Source organism: Mchenga conophoros, linkage group LG8 (genome assembly GCF_057382185.1).
Source record: "Mchenga conophoros isolate Kocher_MC1m ecotype Shallow Benthic linkage group LG8, M_conophoros_male_GT1.1, whole genome shotgun sequence".
Lineage (NCBI taxonomy): Eukaryota > Metazoa > Chordata > Actinopteri > Cichliformes > Cichlidae > Mchenga > Mchenga conophoros.
The window spans coordinates 3,926,449-3,943,629 of NC_140533.1; the positions used below are offsets into that span (position 1 = coordinate 3,926,449).

At 40.8% G+C, this 17,181-nt stretch overlaps 1 protein-coding gene and 1 pseudogene across 1 annotated transcript; both read left to right on the plus strand.

Moving 5' to 3' along the window:
- The first annotated feature begins 335 nt into the window (after window positions 1–335).
- Window positions 336–8,474, plus strand: LOC146567934 (protein FAM117A-like; annotated as a pseudogene).
- Window positions 8,475–13,447: 4,973 nt separating this feature from the next.
- LOC146567935 (cytochrome c oxidase subunit FA4-like) lies at window positions 13,448–15,908 on the plus strand. The gene is made up of 4 exons (XM_085283643.1): window positions 13,448–13,649; window positions 15,229–15,317; window positions 15,424–15,484; window positions 15,640–15,908. Exons 1-4 carry the CDS (start codon window positions 13,599–13,601, stop codon window positions 15,694–15,696), a joined length of 258 nt encoding a protein of 85 aa, XP_085139769.1. The 5' UTR covers window positions 13,448–13,598; the 3' UTR covers window positions 15,697–15,908.
- The last annotated feature ends 1,273 nt before the right edge of the window (window positions 15,909–17,181 follow it).

Genomic DNA, 17,181 nt, shown 5'->3' on the forward strand with positions numbered 1-17,181 from the left:
AGAGAGAAAACAAACACGCTCCAGCCCGACAAGTTGTAATGAAACACACTTTAAAGTTTGCTCGGAAGCCGTGGGAGTTGACGTAAAAGTGACTTTTTGAAACTGGAGCTGCTTCCTCCTTCGACAACGGGGTGAAATATCTCAACATCCTCACAAAGAAACTTTGCTTGCTAGGCTGCTAACTCGCCACACAGCCAGCAGCAAGGAGACCAAAAAAAGTATGCTCAGCGGCGAAGACGAGAACACAAGCTCGTATTGACGTTTTACTGGTCGAGTTATAGTGGTATGTGCTCGGACATGGCCTCTGAATGACTCGCCTTGAGTTTTCGTTTTTCTTCGAGTAGTCATCACCAGCACCAGAGGAGAAAGAGCCGCTGCTGGTTAACTTTAGCCAGCCACCACCATCACCAGAGCGCCCCCACATCTCTACCAGGCAGGACAGCCACAGCTAATAACAGTCATTTAGAGTTAAGTGGACCCAGATTTGACACTGTAAAGATGTCCGGTCGAAGTGGAGCTGGACACACGAGGGGTGCTGCTTTGGGTCCACAGCCGCTGAAGGCAACTGTCCCATATCAGCTGGCCAGCAAACCGAGACCCAACAGGATAGATGGGAAGCCAGGTATGAGCTCAACACCTTTTTCCACCTTATCCTTTCAAGTTTAAGACCTCACGTAGTGTCACGATAGGTGTAGAAAGCTGGGTGCGAGTTTCTGCAGTCCTGCGCAGTTGCAGAGCAGCTTTATCTGCTAGTTGCCCAGTAGGGCATTTGCAGACTTTAGATAAGATGTTCAAACTTGTGATAGCAAATTCTCAGTAAAAGAGGGCAAGTTGGTAGCCGGATCCAAGCATAATATAAACTGTCTTAATTAGTAACACGAGCTATACAATATGTTCTTAGTGTGTGTGTGTGTGTGTGTGTGTGTGTTTTAAGGGAAACTTTGCTACTTCTATATTAAAGTATTCAAAATCTGTAGTTATATTTTCGAAATTTAAAAAATGATAAAATATATTTTATAATTTCTTCTTGTCAATCAAACTGACTATTTGGTGTTTATAGGGTAATATCCAGATATTGGTAGCCCCAAATATAAAACTATTTAAGTATTTTTAGCGTCTTAAAGAGCATTTTTGTCCATTTTTAAGAGACCCTACTGTCTTTTTTGTATCATGTGTAGATGGCTGTGACATGAAGTCTCTTGATGCTTACTGTCAGTACGTTAAAACCTTTAAAATAGATTTAAAGGCCAGTGTGTGTGAAAAGTAGCATTACATGTGTGGCTTTCTGATGTGAAGGTGAAAATGATGCAATGCGTTTAAAATAAGTGTCTGCCACTACAATGCTGCAAGTTTCCTGAGGAAAAACCGATTAGTGTGGATTATTTTTAAGCTTTTATAAATAATAAGAAAATATCTCTGCGAAACTGACAGCTAGAAAGGCCAGATCCCACCAGCTGAGCCCAGGCATGAGGCGGACGATGTCTCTGGACGCCATCATCGGGCCGTACCTGCAAGGACACTGGCCCAAAGAACCAGAAGGCCCGAGCTGTGTACCCCGCCAGGACAAATCCACCCAGGTCAGCGCCACAGGGAATAATGCTTTCAAGTGTGGGAATTATGAGTGTCAGAAAAATGAATGGAATGGCATTTATCAATGATGCTTCCTCAATTTAGAGCTTTTTTTTTTTTCTTTTTTTTTTTTATGTTTCTCAGTTTTGTTTTGGGGTTTTTTTGGGGGGGGGGGTGGGGGGATAGAGGTTAGGTCACATCACAAGATTAGCTTGCACTTTTTGCAGCGAAATAAGTTGCTCTGAGGTTGAGGGAGGGTGGGGGTAGGGGGGTGTCCGGTGCTTGCACAGCGATTACAGAGTGAGAACTACAGCCGCGACAACAGTCCCCGAAGTCAGCTGACGAGGCCTTTTTGGCTGCACCCATCCTCTCTGCTCCGTGCAGGCACTCGCCACTGCACTTTGGTTGCCCACATCCTCCCTCCCTCCCTCCCTCCCCTCCCTCCGTCTTTGTTTTTCAGTTTCTCCTGCTCTTTAGCTCGTCTGCAAGTTTGACAAGTCTGTGGGTGTGGATGGTGCGATGTGGCTGCATGTTGGCCTTTTAAGCATGAGACGTTGATCTGTACTAAGTGTGAAACCAATGATTAAAATATGTGAAGTGTTGCTGTAATATTTCATGTTAAACGTGACCTGTTTAACGTGAAATATTACAGCATGATTTATGCAATTGCTTTTGGCTTGTGTGGTGCTTTGGCTCTACTGAGGAGATGTGAGAAGTAAAATCATGAAAGAGAGCTCCACGTTGCTAGCCACATGTTTTTGATGGTGCCTTCAGGTGACAGCAGACCATATGTGGACTTGGGATGGCAAAGCTGCGCACCTCCATTGTGCAACCATGGCTGCTGCTTAAAGCAGAATCTGCTGCGTTTTAGGTCATTTGCTACACAGAGAGAAGGATTATGGGTATGCACTTGATGCAGATGCGCTCTTGCAGTCCTACAAAAAAGCAATCTCCTGTAGACTGTCAGGAAAGGTGCTGTAAATTGCCTAAGAAGTGAGCTTAGACAGAAAGGGACAGACGGTGAAGTTTATCAGATGGGAAGAAGTAAAAAAAAAAAAAAACAACAACTAACCAGTGACCAAAAAAGCCAACTGTGGCTGCAGTGGACAGTTTTCACTTCAATACAAAACATTTCTTCCTGTGTTACGAGTTCGATCTACTCCGCGGCAGGGGCTAAGCTAAGTAACAGCAGAACCCAGAAGAGTAGCCCCCCCCAAACAAGTTATTCCGTATAATTCTGACACTGCCCCCTGGTGTCAGTACACAGTTAAAACATGAAAGCAGGTCTGCAGCTTGAGGTGCAACTTATCATCCAGCTAAGTACACAGTATCACAGATCGTAGTTGGTCCGCCCTCTTGCACTATGCCATTTAAATGCAGCTAATGATTTGTGCAATGATGGAAAAATAACAGCGAATTGCCACTGAAGAAGCAGAAGCTGTGTGATGTCTGCGCTGCCTGCTTTTACAGTTCTGGGTTGCTGGAATTTATTATCTTGTGCTGTGAATACTGTGTGAAATATTTTCTCATGAGATGTTTTATCACACTTGTGACGTGCATCTGGAAACAAATGGCATATGTAATGGTCTCTAATTGTGTCTGGCTTGCACTGAAGGCAAAGAAACCACGAAGTATTATAAGAAATGCAAATTTTGAAAATGGCCTCAATCTGTAATTAATTGAGTCATTATTGCTTTAAGTACATAAAGAAACTGTACACAAGGCTCTATAGCTTTCCCTTCATTTTGCATATATGATCATATGACAGCTTTAGACCAAACCCTAAAAATACTTAATAAAATGCATATTAAAGACATGTGATTGCATATGAAGAACATCAGTTCTCATGGCTGCTTTCTTCCCACCGCAGACCCCAGACTCATGGTCCGATAGATCCCACAGCCGGCGAGGAAGCAGCAGCCACAAGCGATCAGCATCATGGGGCAGTGCTGAGCATCTGCGAGAGGTCAGTTCAACTTTTGATTGCGCAACATGCATTTGTAATGCCTGGATTTGCTAAACTTGACCCTTTTTTTTAATTAAAAAGGGCAAGTTCTTGAAAAAGTCTTGACTTTTATTGACATTGTTGAGCAACAGGAGACTGAGGTCATCTGCAACGTTCCCCTTTTTATACTTTTTAACGAAGCCTCACTTCTCATGATCTCACTGAACATTGAGCCAACATAAAAAACATAATAAAATCCTTGTTTGTTGATACTAAGCGTTCGACATGTGGGATTAAAGGACTTTGTGTGTTTGCACGTAGAGGTTGATTAACATGTGTTTGTTTCAGATCACTAAACTAAAACAACAACTGCAGCAGTGCAGCAAACCTGCAGTCTCGGGGGCACATGACAAAGACCGTCAGCGGGGCTATCCTCAGGGGGGCCGTAGCCTTGGAGCTGCTCAGGTACCTTAGCATCAGCAGACACAAGCACACTGAATGAGTTACTTGAGGTTTTAGTGCAGATGTCTCTAGAAGTAAATTTAGGTGTATTTGTTTTTTCTTCTGTACCGTATATGGACACCTGTCACTGATTTACATTCACAAGAGCGCATTACTAAGCTATGCAGGTCTCTGCAGGAAGTGAATGAAATAAAACACTGAGGAAACAGGAAGATCACTACATCATGCTAGCTTCTGCTTTTCAGATTGTAATGCACGGTTCTGCTTTTTCAGCACAGCTGGTGTGTGGTCCCACACTCCACTGGGCTGTGGTGATTTTTTTTTTTTTTTTTTTTTTTTTTTTCCCAAATAAACCAAAGTGGTGATGAGACAGCCCCATGCAGTTTATGAAAACACTTGTTAGTTTGATTATCAGCATTGAGCTTGCTGGATTTTTGAGATGTCTGAAGCAAATGACTTTTTGAATGCCTGTGTGCTCTCAAAAAATAAGAAAGTTTCCGTTTTCTTTGTTGCTTTTTGTTGTTGTATTTTTAATGGTAACAATTTAAAAAAAAAAAAGTACATTTAGCCTGATGTTTTTGGAAAATATGGAAATAAAAGAAGCTGAAGGGAACTCTTAAAAAAAAACAAAAAAAAAAAACAACGGCCTGGTGTTTGGCTCTTAGGAGTAGTGCAATAAAATTGTGTTCACTTGTTTATGTGCTCAGACTCAGCCTATTCCCATCCCCCCTGCTCCCCTGTCTACACTGGTCCCTCCCCCTGCGCTGCAGCGTGGAGGGCCTCAACCAGGAGCTGGAAGGCATGTTCATCAGCCAGTCACTACATCCATTACAGAGGGTAATTATCACCTACAGAGCCCACACATGCTTGTTTACACAACATGGACATGTGAAGATGTTTAGGCATTGTTTTATTTGCAAAGAAAGGCGGGTTTCAGAGGTGGCACATGTAGTTTTCTGCTGAAGTAAAACTTCTGTGTTGGCCGATTTTCGTTTAATTAAACGTTCTAAAACGTGCAGTTTCTTGTCTCGACAGCTGCTCGAGGTTCCAGATGGTCATCGGGCTCCGGTGCCTCTGCAGAGCTGCAGCAGTGGATCTCAGAGCGACCCCCCCACCACGCCCCCGCCATCGTCATCCTCCACCTCCTCCTCACCCTCCTCCTCTCCCAACGACATCTGCACCTCTCAGCCCAACTCAGATGCTCCTCCAGACCTGCACCAAGGTTAGTTTGTCAGACATTTTAGATAAGAATTTAAATTTTTATAATGGTGAGAACAAACGTGAAAGTATTGATTTGCTGACCACTTTATTAGGTATTAGGTATTAATTACCTTAATTGTTCATGGCATAAATTCAGTGAGGTGCTGGAAACATTCCTCACATTTCGGTCCACATTGACGTGACGTGTTAAAACACATCAGGGGATGGTACACTGGTATTTAAGAGCTGAAAATGGTCATGAGCAGTACTTGGGTAGTCTGTTGTATTTAAACAATGCTCAGTTGATACCAAGGGGTCCAAAGTGTGGCACAGAAATATTCCCCTACACCAACCGGCATGTTGTTACATCATACATGCAATGGATCCACACCCTGCCATCTGAATCGAGACTCTTCAGACCTGGCAAGGTTTTGTTGGGTTTTAAAAAAAACAAAAAACCATTTATTGTCCATTTCTGGTGAGGCTGTGTGAGGTGTAGCCTCAGTTTTACTGTTCTTAGCTGCCAGGAGTGGCACCCGGTGTGGCCTTCTGCTGTTGTAGCTCCACTCTAACATGTTGTGCATTCAGAAATGTTCTTCTGCATACTTTGGTTGCTTGAGTTACTTTTGCCTTGCTATGTCCTCAAACCAGTCTTGACCATTCTCCTGATATTGAGGTGTTTTACCCCAGAGAAGCTCTAATCACTGGTTGTTTTCTCATTTTCAGACCATTCTTTGTAAACTCTACAGATGGTTCTGTAGGAAATTTCAATAAATCAACAGTTTTCAAATTACTCAGACCAACCCATCCAGCTAGAACAACCCTGCCACATTAAAGTCACTTAAACTCAACTTTGTTTCTCATTCTGCTGGTTTGAACGTCAGCAGGTCATCTTGCCTAAATGCACTGAGCTGCTGCCTTGAGATTTGCTGATTAGATAACTGCATTGATGAGCAGTTAAACTGTGTGTTTTTAAAAAGTGTCTGGTAAGTGTATTTCTAGCAGACGCATGTAGACATAAAATTGCAGCACTGATGTATAACTTTGTGGCGGTTTCAGTAACGCAATTCAGCTCTGCCAAAAATATGTCTGCAAAATGCAAATATGGCATGACATGTGTTCTTTATATTCACCATGGAAGTTATTGGTTTTTTTTGGTGTTGGCTTGATGGACTAAAGAGTTGTAGTTGTCTTAGTTTATAGTAAGTTTCCCTCTCACTTATAATTTCTTTATAGGTTCTTTCTGACATTGATCATGGACTTGGCAAGGAACATATGAATTAGGTGGCATCTCTAGCTGAGACCTTGAAATTTGACTTCCTTTAGTTGTGCATCAGGAAATTTATAAATAGATTTCTAAATGTCAAAAGAATGCAAACTGCTATTAAGGTTTTAATTTCTTTTCAGTCCTTTGTTTATTCTTCAAATTGAATCTCAATTTGGGGAACATGGGTGAAGTGAAACCCTATCAATAAATGCCTAAGTGATTGTTAGGGAGTCTGTCCCATCCCCCCCAAAATCCTGTGTTTGTAATGTACTGCGTGCCAGAAAATTATTACTTGATGATCATCACCACATTGTCTGCACGAGCCTTTGAGTCCAGAAAGGACTTCAGACATAACACAGTGTATCTAGGCTTGGAAAGGATGGGCTCTAGCTGAAAACTTCATAATGTTGATCAGTCATAGCCAGAAACCAAGCTGAAGACAGTTTGAGAGAAAATGACAAGACATTGTTAAGGGGGTGAGGTTGATAAGAAGTGAGTAAACTGTTTCTGCCCCTCAGAACATTCAAATCATATATATATATAGATATAGATATAGAGATATAGATATAGATATATATAGGTATATCATTCTCACAAATGTTTTCTCTCCTATTTTCAGGCTCAATAGACAGTGGGCTTCTGTCTCCATTCCCCTCCCAGAATGAGGCTGACCTTTCTCCTCTCCTGAACGCCTCATCTCCCGGGCCCAACAAAAGCTGCTGCTTCCAGAGAAAACCTCCAGAGGGCTGTGAAAGGGTGAGAGTGTGGGAGGAGATCAGGTAGGTTTTTATTCATTTTGCTTTGTTTGCATGCTAGAGGGAGACAGATGAATCACCTCTGGATAATGAAATATAATTAGACAAATACTGTATACTCCCTGTCATTTAACACGGTCAGCATGTAGATGCCCCCTGGTGGTCACATTTAAAAAATAAACACTAGAAAAACAAACTAATTCAGTGTCTTTACCCAAAGTTGAATGTGATTTCCTGCATGACGTCATAGTTTTTAGTTGAGTCAGAGTTTACCTTGTACTCTGTTAGAGTGAGTTAGTGGCATTAACTGTAGATGTAAGAACAGTCCCCCCTCAAAGCAGTTTGTTTGTTCAGCTTGGGAGTTTTGTTCTGCCAAACAGACAAGTTGATGATGTTGCAACACTTCATGTTGTCAGCACTAAAGCATTCGAAGTCCTCCTTGTTTTTAACTTGGTCTGAATCTTACAGTGTGAAATTACTAGTCGTTACTCATTAAAAGGAATCAACAATTACAAAACTCTGTTGCCTGGTATTTTAGTTTTTCTTTTCTAGTGGGTCCGTGACTTCTAGGGGAAAATTTTGGCTTGAGTAAAGCCTCGTGCATGTTGACATGTAAGCACAAGCAGCGACTACAAAGATCAGGGATGTCAAACTCATTTTACATTGTGAGCTGCATACAAGTCACTCTGATCTTAAGTTTGCTGGACCAGTGAAACTTCCCTTTCTGTCAGTGAAAAGAAGTTTAACCACATTTAATCCCAGAGATATCGTAACATTTAAAAAAAAGAAGTGCAGAGTCAACATTATGTCTCAATTTTTCCACATGATAAAGAAATGCTGTTGAACTAAATGTAAGAAATCTGACTGTGTGCACTGAATGTAACCAAACTTTTTGCATCACTTTTATGGACATAAGTTTTTCTTCTCCTTTTCTTCTTTAGCTCTCCACAGAAACCCACGATGGCCCTCATCTCCTCCTGCCCCGACCCCAACAAGGTAAACTTCACCCCCTATGGGGGTTCAGCCTTTTGCCCAGTCAGCCTCCCTAAGCCCCTGCTCCCCTCCATGGACATGTTTTTCAGAAGCTTTGGCTCTCCAGCAAGCAACTGCTTGAACCAGGGAACAAGCTCCTGTCAGATGGTCTCCTCTAACACCTGGGCTGTTCGTCCAGATCCTCCTGCAGCCACCACTGTGATGGGAGAAAGTTCTGGAGAGGGGCTAGCTTTATAAAAACGGCTCCAGGTCGTTTATTTGGAAATGAACAGAGTGGTCTGGGACAGATGTCTAGATTTCTTTTTCTTTTCTTTATTTCTTTTTTTTTTTTTTAAATCGTAGCTCATTCTTTTGCCACACAGGTACAAACAAATAACATTGTTGCCCTTTTCAGCCATGCGATGGCATCACTAATGTTCATTAGAGCTTCATTGAGACTTGTGCACCCCTGCAAAAGACTTGAATTTATATTTCCAGCATCAACTCTAGTTGAGAGCAATCATAGTTTTAAAGGCTTAAATCTTGCACAACCACAAATGGGCCATCTGTTTGTGCTGCTGGAGCTTCCCCTACAACACAACACTGCTGCAGAGAGCTGCTTTTGAATTAGGCATAGCAAAAAATGCTTATGGGAGGAATAATTGAGTGTTTATACAAACTAGTAACGGATAAAGTGCTGTTTATGTGCTGCTTGTTGTTATCTAGGATGCTCTGTAGTGAGCTGATCAGCAAAAAATAAATGCATGCGAGCCATTGTAATCAGGTATTCACTCGTCATGTTGAAAGTGATGGATAAATGTTAGCAAATCTGAGACTTTCAGATGCAGCGAGATTAAAGGAAACCACTGGATGTCTGAAAAGGGCTTGATGTTGAAGGTTATTGAGAAAATGAGTCACAATGCAAAGGAGAGTGCTCTGAGTTTCCTTAATTGCAACACTTCTAAACTAAACAAATTTAGTTCTGTTATTACCCAAAGATATTTACATTTGTCTTAGCCAAAAATAATTGAGACACTGTGCTGTCTTACAGCAGCACTGCTCACTTATTTTTCTGTAAACTTTCACTTGATTTGTTTGACTGACTGCTCACTTCCTGCACAGTTATTTCCTCAAAGACGCCACAACAGTAACTTTGTTGATACTGTTCCTTATTTTTAAACTGCATCTGTTTAATTATTTTTTTCATCTTATCAAAGATATTTATCTGCTGTTCACTTATTTCCTTGCACCAGTCACTAGTGTACGAAGCGTGACAAATCAGTGGGTACTTTGTTTTTACCTGATTTAAAGGACAACATGAAATGACATTTTGGTTGTTGTAAAGGGAATTTTGTAGATGTAGAAGTTCAGGTAGCGTCAGCACCTAATGGCTTCATCACATGCATTCTTGCTTTACGAGTAGTACTTTTTTAAAATGTCTTGTTTACTTGCAAAAAAGGGTTGCATGTTGTTTATTGACGTTCTAGATCTGTGCCTGATGGTACGTTTTAGTTTTGAGGTTTCACTGCCTAGCTGACTACCTAACCAGTTTTAGTGGTATAGACTTGTCGTCCTCAGTTTCCCTGATCATTTTGTTCTGCCAAGCTGACAAGTTAACGATCATATAGTTTTATTTTCTCGCAGACATGTTTGCACAAGTTGAACTACTACTTTTGAGTCGCAATTCTTATTTTTATACTCACTTTTGTACTTGGTTGTATATGTATGTGTAGTGATGTCTGTTTTTTACCCTTTTTCCCCAAATACCTGCTACATAAGCTAAAAAGGAAAAAAAAAAAAAGACCCTTGTCATTTTTAGTTTTGTTCTGTCAGGCAAATGTCACATGTATCGGGTGGATTTTTATGCACTTCCAGCAGAGGGTGTTACAGAGGAGAGGTTTCCTCCATAATTTAGCCTCTGATAGTTCTGTTTGCATGTGAACTGAAAGTTGACTATTTTGATCTTTTGACTAACATCTCCTAGTTTTAGCATCTTGATGAAATGCTGATGGACTGAAATATTCTTATTCCAAATAATCAAAGATTTTTTTCTTTCCCCGGTTGTGGATACTGGGAATGTTATCTCAGGTTCTGTGTTTTGTCTACATAAATACATGATGCTAGCATGTCTTCTGTGTTTATTACATTCATTTTAGCATTTTAGCTCTTAGTGCTTTGTTTTGAATTCACCACACAATCTATGCAGCCATGGTGTTAAAGAGCAGACCTATTGGTGTGAAGTCCCGTGCGTATACTGCCAAGTTTTCATTTCTCCTACAATTAAGAAGCTACTTTCAAACCTTGTGCATTCATCTAGTCATACTGGAATATTTGTTTCTAAATTGGGTAAAAGAAAACACTAGAAAATCTTATAATGGTACCGTGTGTCATTATGTCACCATATACTGTAATCTTCACTATTTTCTGGGGCAGGGGAATTGACAACTGCCTGACTAAGACGTGTAATTTCCTCTTGTCTTGAGTCACATTGATTTCTTCAGTCCTTACCTTTGACTCACCACAATGCTTCTCAGTTTTGTTTTGTTTTTTCCCAGAAAGCTGATTATTGGTGGCACAAACATTAAAGTTTCAGCAGTTTGGTTCATTGTCTCAAGATACAGTGCTCAGCATAAATGAGTGCACCCCTTTACATTTGTCAGAAAACCTTTAGTTTCCTTTCAGAATCAACATTTTCTATGAGATACTATAATACAAAAATACTCCCACAAATGTGGGCCATTGATTGCAAACAAGATTTGTTAATTTGTTAGGAAAATCCTTTTTTTTTTTTTTTGTGTGTGTGCAGACTCATTCAAGCCCATGTTGCAAAAATGAGTACACCCCAATTATAGTCTAAGGAGAAAAGCCACACTTAAGACTACAAAATTCGAATTACCAGGCATTCAACCAAAGGTGAGTCTAATGATTCATTTACGAGGTGTCCAGCAGACAGGTGACCATAAAAGGGCATTACTTAACAAGGAAAAGCCCTTCCCATTTCATACTGCCAGCAATGGCTCCACATGGAAGAGAAATGTCACAAAATCTGAGAAAGGAAATAATTTCTTTACACAAAAAAGGTGAGGGCTACAAGATCAGCAAAGGTTTACATATCAGTCAAAATACTGTAGCAAAAGTGATCACAAAATGTAACAAAGATTGAAGCGCAACCATCTTAGACATCCAGGCCGTCCACAAAAGTTAACATCTCAATGGGAGCGTCTCCTGATGAGAAGGAAGGGTTGAAGAAATCACCATGCAAGTTCACTGCAGTTCGCTAAAGCAGTAGAAAGCCAAACTGGAGTGACCGTTTCCCGTGACACCATACGGCATACACTGCCAAATCCCATCGCAGCTAGATAAAACAGCATCACGTGCTGATACTGTCATGGTCCTGGGTCGGTGACCCAGCGCTTTAAGTTTATTATTATCATTTTCCAATTTATTATCATGATTATTATTATTATTGTTTGAGTTCTACGTGTTATATTCGGTCTGCGTCTGTATCTGTCTATCTATGGTGTCACCCCGTCTGTTTGTGAATCTGTTTAGTTCAATGTCTTGTCTGGTTCCATGTGTCTGAGTTTCCTGTTTTATTGTGAAGGTCTGTGTCGTATGTGAGTGTGCTCAGTTTACGTTTCCCCTGTCTCGTCAGCTGTGATTTCTCCCAGGTGTGTTCCCCTCCTGTCTCTCATCCCTTGATTACTGCCATCTGTGTATTTAAGCCCTGTGTTTCTCTGTGTCAGTGTCGCGTCGTACCCTCAACTTGCTGTGTGTTTGTAATGTCCTGTCCTCCAGCACCTCGGTTTAGAGTTTTGTCTTTGTAAGTTTTATTTCGTGAATCATTCCTCCAGCAATAAAGCTGCGTTTTCAGTTTATTCCCATCTCCAAGAGTCCTGCTATTTTGGGTCCACCACTTCTGCTTGCCTGCCACACAGCCAACCATGACAGATACTTCTCTTAGTTAGTCATTTCCTCTCTCTCTCTCTCGCTCTCTCTCTCTCTCTCTCTCTCTCTCTCTATATATATATATATATTATATATCTATATATATATCTATATATCTATATATATATATATATATATATATATCTATATATAGATAGATATAGATATAGATAGATATAGATATATATAGATATATATATTAGGGGTGCAACGATATTCGTATCGATATTGAACCGTTCGATACAGTGCTTTCGGTTCGGTACGCATATGTATCGAACAATACAACATTTGTAATTTATTTTATCAACTTTCCTTCTGACGATGCTGTCTGTGTTGAGCGCTCAGTGAATCTGCGTTGGACTACTCCGCCTAGGCTGCACTGCCGAGCGCAGATCCACTGAGCGCTCAACACAGACAGCATAGTCAGAAGGAAGAGCGCAGGGCAAGCTAGCGAGACAGAAGTTAAGCTCTCCTTGCAACATGGACCTCCCCCACTCTCATTCAGATCTGGCGTTTGGAATTATTTTGGTTTTCATGTGACGTATGACCCTGAAGGTAAGCGAGTCATGGACTAAAGTAAAACAGTATGTTGGATGTGCCATGCAATGCTCAATTACTAGTGGGAACTAGTGTGTTAGCGCAGTTAGCTCGTTAACGTGTTGGCCGTCTAGCCCCATGGGGCGATCGGCGGTAGCTCGTTAAGGAGATTTGCCGTGTTGTGGCGTTAAGGTTATTTCAACGAGATTAACCTGAAAGCACTAGTGGGAACACAACGAATATGACTGCACATTTACGCCGACATCATCCTAGTGCAAAGACAAAAACAACAAGCATGCTACTAACTTTAGCCGAGTCATTTAGACAGCTGTTAGCACATGATTCTCCTTATGCTGCTGAGAATATAGCCCAGAAGAAGCGGATAGTATAGCTTTTATTTTGGAAAGAGCCATTTCTCTGTAATAAACTCTCTTTTCCAAAGATGAGTGATTCCTCAATCAGATACAGGGCTTGCAATATCGCTAGCCCGACGTCCTGGAGCTAGCGATTTTTTCAGTCGGGCTACCAAAATCTATCTCTTCCCTGCCCGTCGGGCTATTGTAGTATGTGTATGTGTATATATATATATATGTATGTATGTATGTGTATATATATATTCATTCGCGCGTGCTGGTTTGAGCCTATAGATTGGTCTGAACGGTCCAACTTTAGCTGCTCAAAATAAATAAAAATGGAAGTGGAGGGTTTAAAATCCACTTGAGCAAACCCCCCGTAGCGCTCAGAGATATGAGCCCAGGTAGGGGGTTCGCACAGCTGCTGTCGTTGCATTGTGGGATTGGCTGACAGTAGCGCGTGGAGGTGGTGTGCAGTTCAATTGTACGTTCAGGCCTGCAGGAAACTGCAGGAGATCCTCCGGAGAGGCGCGCCTTCAGCCCGCAGATATTCACGTTAACGGAGCCGGTCAGCGGGAGGACTGTCCACCATGTCTTCATTCTTTGGGGTCGTCGCCAAGCAGATTAAGAGCCACCCAGCTGTAAGTCTCAGCCACTCGTTTTATTTTTACGGTCGTTATTACCAGCCTGTGACCAAGGAGACGGTGACACTGAAACGTGCCTATCAGAAGCTTGAAGCTGCGCGCGCTCCCGTTTCCCCCTCAAGATCTCTCCTTAATTACCTGATGTGGGATCAGCTGTAAAGGCTCAGGAAAACAGTTTTTGTGACTTATCCACACACTGACACCCTAAAGTACGCATTCGTAGAGTATTTTACTATTTATAAAAGCAAAAATAATTTCATATACAGCTCTGAGTGCGGAAATCTCAAATTCCTCGACAGACTCACAGGTTTCGGTTAGAAACATTGGTAGAACATTTTCACGTCACTACATTCTTATTGTTTTAATCACTGTATTCGTGTAATCCCATGAAAGCTTTTCTTGGGTTTTTCACCCGCAACCTCCTGACAGAGTTCGTTTTTGCGCTCTGGCATCCGCAGAATCAGACAACCGCATCACCTGCTCCTACTGAGCGTGATACACTGATACTGTTGTTACTGAAATGTTATAATGATGATAATCTAAAGGTTCAAATCTGTGTGTGTGTGTGTGCGCGCGCGCGGGGGGGGGGGTCGCTTGTTTCACGCCACCGTGCGTCTGTAGCCATGCGAAAGGGTTTGTGGTGGCAGCACGTATAGCGGTGGAGTAGTTTCCATATTAGCTTGAGTGAAGGCCAGATAAATGCATGTGAGGGTTTATTTCTCCAAGGACGACGGTGTGAAAGGGTTTGGTTTGTGGCAGCCTCCATATTAATAGACCTCTGGATGGAAATGCTTTGTCCCCCTCCTGCTCTGTGACTGAGCAGCCTGTTGCTCCCTGCTGGTGAAAACTCTTCGTTGTTTAAACAATCCTCTTATGTCATGAGATAACAATACCAACATGGAAATTCTGTGCATTTTATACATCATAGACTGTTACTATAAAAGTAGCACTGCCTTAGCAAGGCTTTTTGAGGACAACTGCACATTTTTACCCACAGCAGCAAGGTGAGAAAGTGGCCCTGGTTGTATTAATAGCTGTTAGACACATGCAACTGGCCACGGGGTCAAAGTGTGGTGATATAAGCAGGGACAACAACTATTTGCCCTTATCTTAAAACTTAATAAGACACATTATGTCTTGGCAATGCACAGTAGGAAAAACTGGACTCCTACACATGGTTTGTAACAGATGAAATGCTGAATAAGATCCAAAAGGACGCAGATAACAAAGATCTATCAACGTTTTATAGATCAAACATAGAAACATACTCTTTAAGGCTCCACACTGGAAATCCTGCAAGATCTGCAGCTGCAGAGGAAAGCAGAGTCCGTCTTGTCTGTTCCCATCTTTTATGTCTGCAGTTTTAGTTTCTGACATCTGGTAACCTAATCTAGGACTACCACTTCCAGTCAGAGAGCAACAGATTTACACCAACTTCTCCTCCTCCATCCTAAACTCAAGAAGGAAAATGTGCCCAACATTTTTAAAACTCTGTATATTGTTCTCTTCTGGTTTTGCTCCACTGGCATTGATAAAGCAATAGCTTTATTGACTAATTGATGCCCTTTCTCCAAAGCTGATCCCCCTGTTCATCTTCATAAGTGGAGGGGCAACCATGAGTGTGTTGGCCCTGACCAGGGCGGCTCTGAAAAACCCAGACGTGTCGTAAGTATCTGAGACGATTTAAACTTATAGAAAAGCGGGCGTTTTCACTTTCCTCGGTTACTCGGGGATGTGTTGTTTCGATCACGGCTTTTCCTCTTGTCTTCAGATGGGATCACAAGAACAACCCTGAACCCTGGAACCAAATGAAGCCCAATCAGCAGTACAAAGTACGAGCCGTTTTTCTTAATCCTTTACGTCAAGTTATAGAGCAGGCATGTTTCTACAAAGGACAGGCCATAATTTTCTGTTATCTTGCGTCAAAGTCCATATCTCAGCAGTCATATGATAATGCATATTTGTTTTTATGTGTGTGTGTGTCCAGCTTCTTGCAGTAAACATGGATTACTCCAAACTGAAGGAGGACAGGCCAGACTTCTAAGCCATCCGTACGAGGAGCCTTTGCACTATTTTTTAAAAAAAAATCAAACAACCTATGACAGCAAATGAAAGTTTATTTCCAGTGTGCTGGGCAAAGGGATCATTCACCTATAAATGACTATGAATAAAACAGACAACCACCTGTTTTACTGATTGTTGAATATAATTATCAGTTTGCTGCCATAAATTATTAAAGACTATTTAAATCTTTAACGCCTCCCTTGCATGCTTATTACAGGCAAGAGCTGAGGGGAAAGATTACAACACATCAGAAAATGTGAGAAACAAGAATGTGCTCTTTTAGTGGTTTACAAAGAAACTATATTAGAATTTGAGACAATGAGAACAAGTGCCACCTGATGTTTGTTTATATTATTTAAATAGCCTTATATTTAATGCATATATCTCAAATTCTAAATGGTTTAACCATCATCTGCACCTGGTCTTAGATTTGAACCTAAAAGAAGAAATTCTTATTCTATTGACACAGATTTTACATTTTAATGTCTAAAGTAAGTTTGAATTTTTAAAATCCAGTGTTGAGCCATCCCTTGTTTGTGTGTGTTGTTTTTGTTTTGTTTGTTGCTTTTTTTATATTTTGCTTCCAACTAGTCAGACTTCCTTGTAATTTTTAATGTGTTCTAGAGCAATTCTTGAAAAGCTCAAAGCTTTTGCCCCAATTTCCTTAACTAAATCTATGAAAAATGCCAAGGATAACAGAGTCTGAGAGACATAAAATTGTATTTTTGCACCAACATAGTGATTCCCAAAGAGCTATTAGTTGAAATCTTGGCATGGTGTGCAGGTAGGATGTTCTTCAGGAATGGAAATGGGGAGAAAAGCCTGAGGTATGCCAAATGAATCCAAATTTGAAATTGGTGGTGGTAGTGGTGTCCAATCTTATGATAAAGGGTAGGATAAGTTTCTCAAAATGAAACATTTTTATAATTTTCACCCCTTGTGGTAACTAACATGTTGTTTTGCAGGGAATTATGATATTATAAATTCTCTTGAGAACTGTGTTGCTCTCACGTTTATTTTCCAGTTTATCGCACTGCACTCCACTGGTCAAAATTTAGTGCACACCTGACAGAAATTCAAAACACCTCACTTGCCTTAGATTATTATCTCAAAATGTCGAGTCATTAGCTCAAATTTTCGACTTCATTTTCAGAAATTTCAAGTTATTTTCCATGTTTTGTTTTGAGATATTTTCACAAAAGTTTGCATTAAGATGATAATAATAATAATAATAATAATAATGGATAATCACCCACAATTTTGAAGTATGGATGACAACTAAACTAAACTAAAATACAATAAAATAAAATTTCAGTATTGAAAAAAATTCCATAGCTCTGATTTTGTAAATTATTCATTTATATTATTGCTTTTTCTGAAAACAATATTAAAATTTCATTTTTAATTTTATTTATTTATTTCATTGCGATCTCGAGGTTCAAAGCCAAATCTCTCTTCTCGCGAG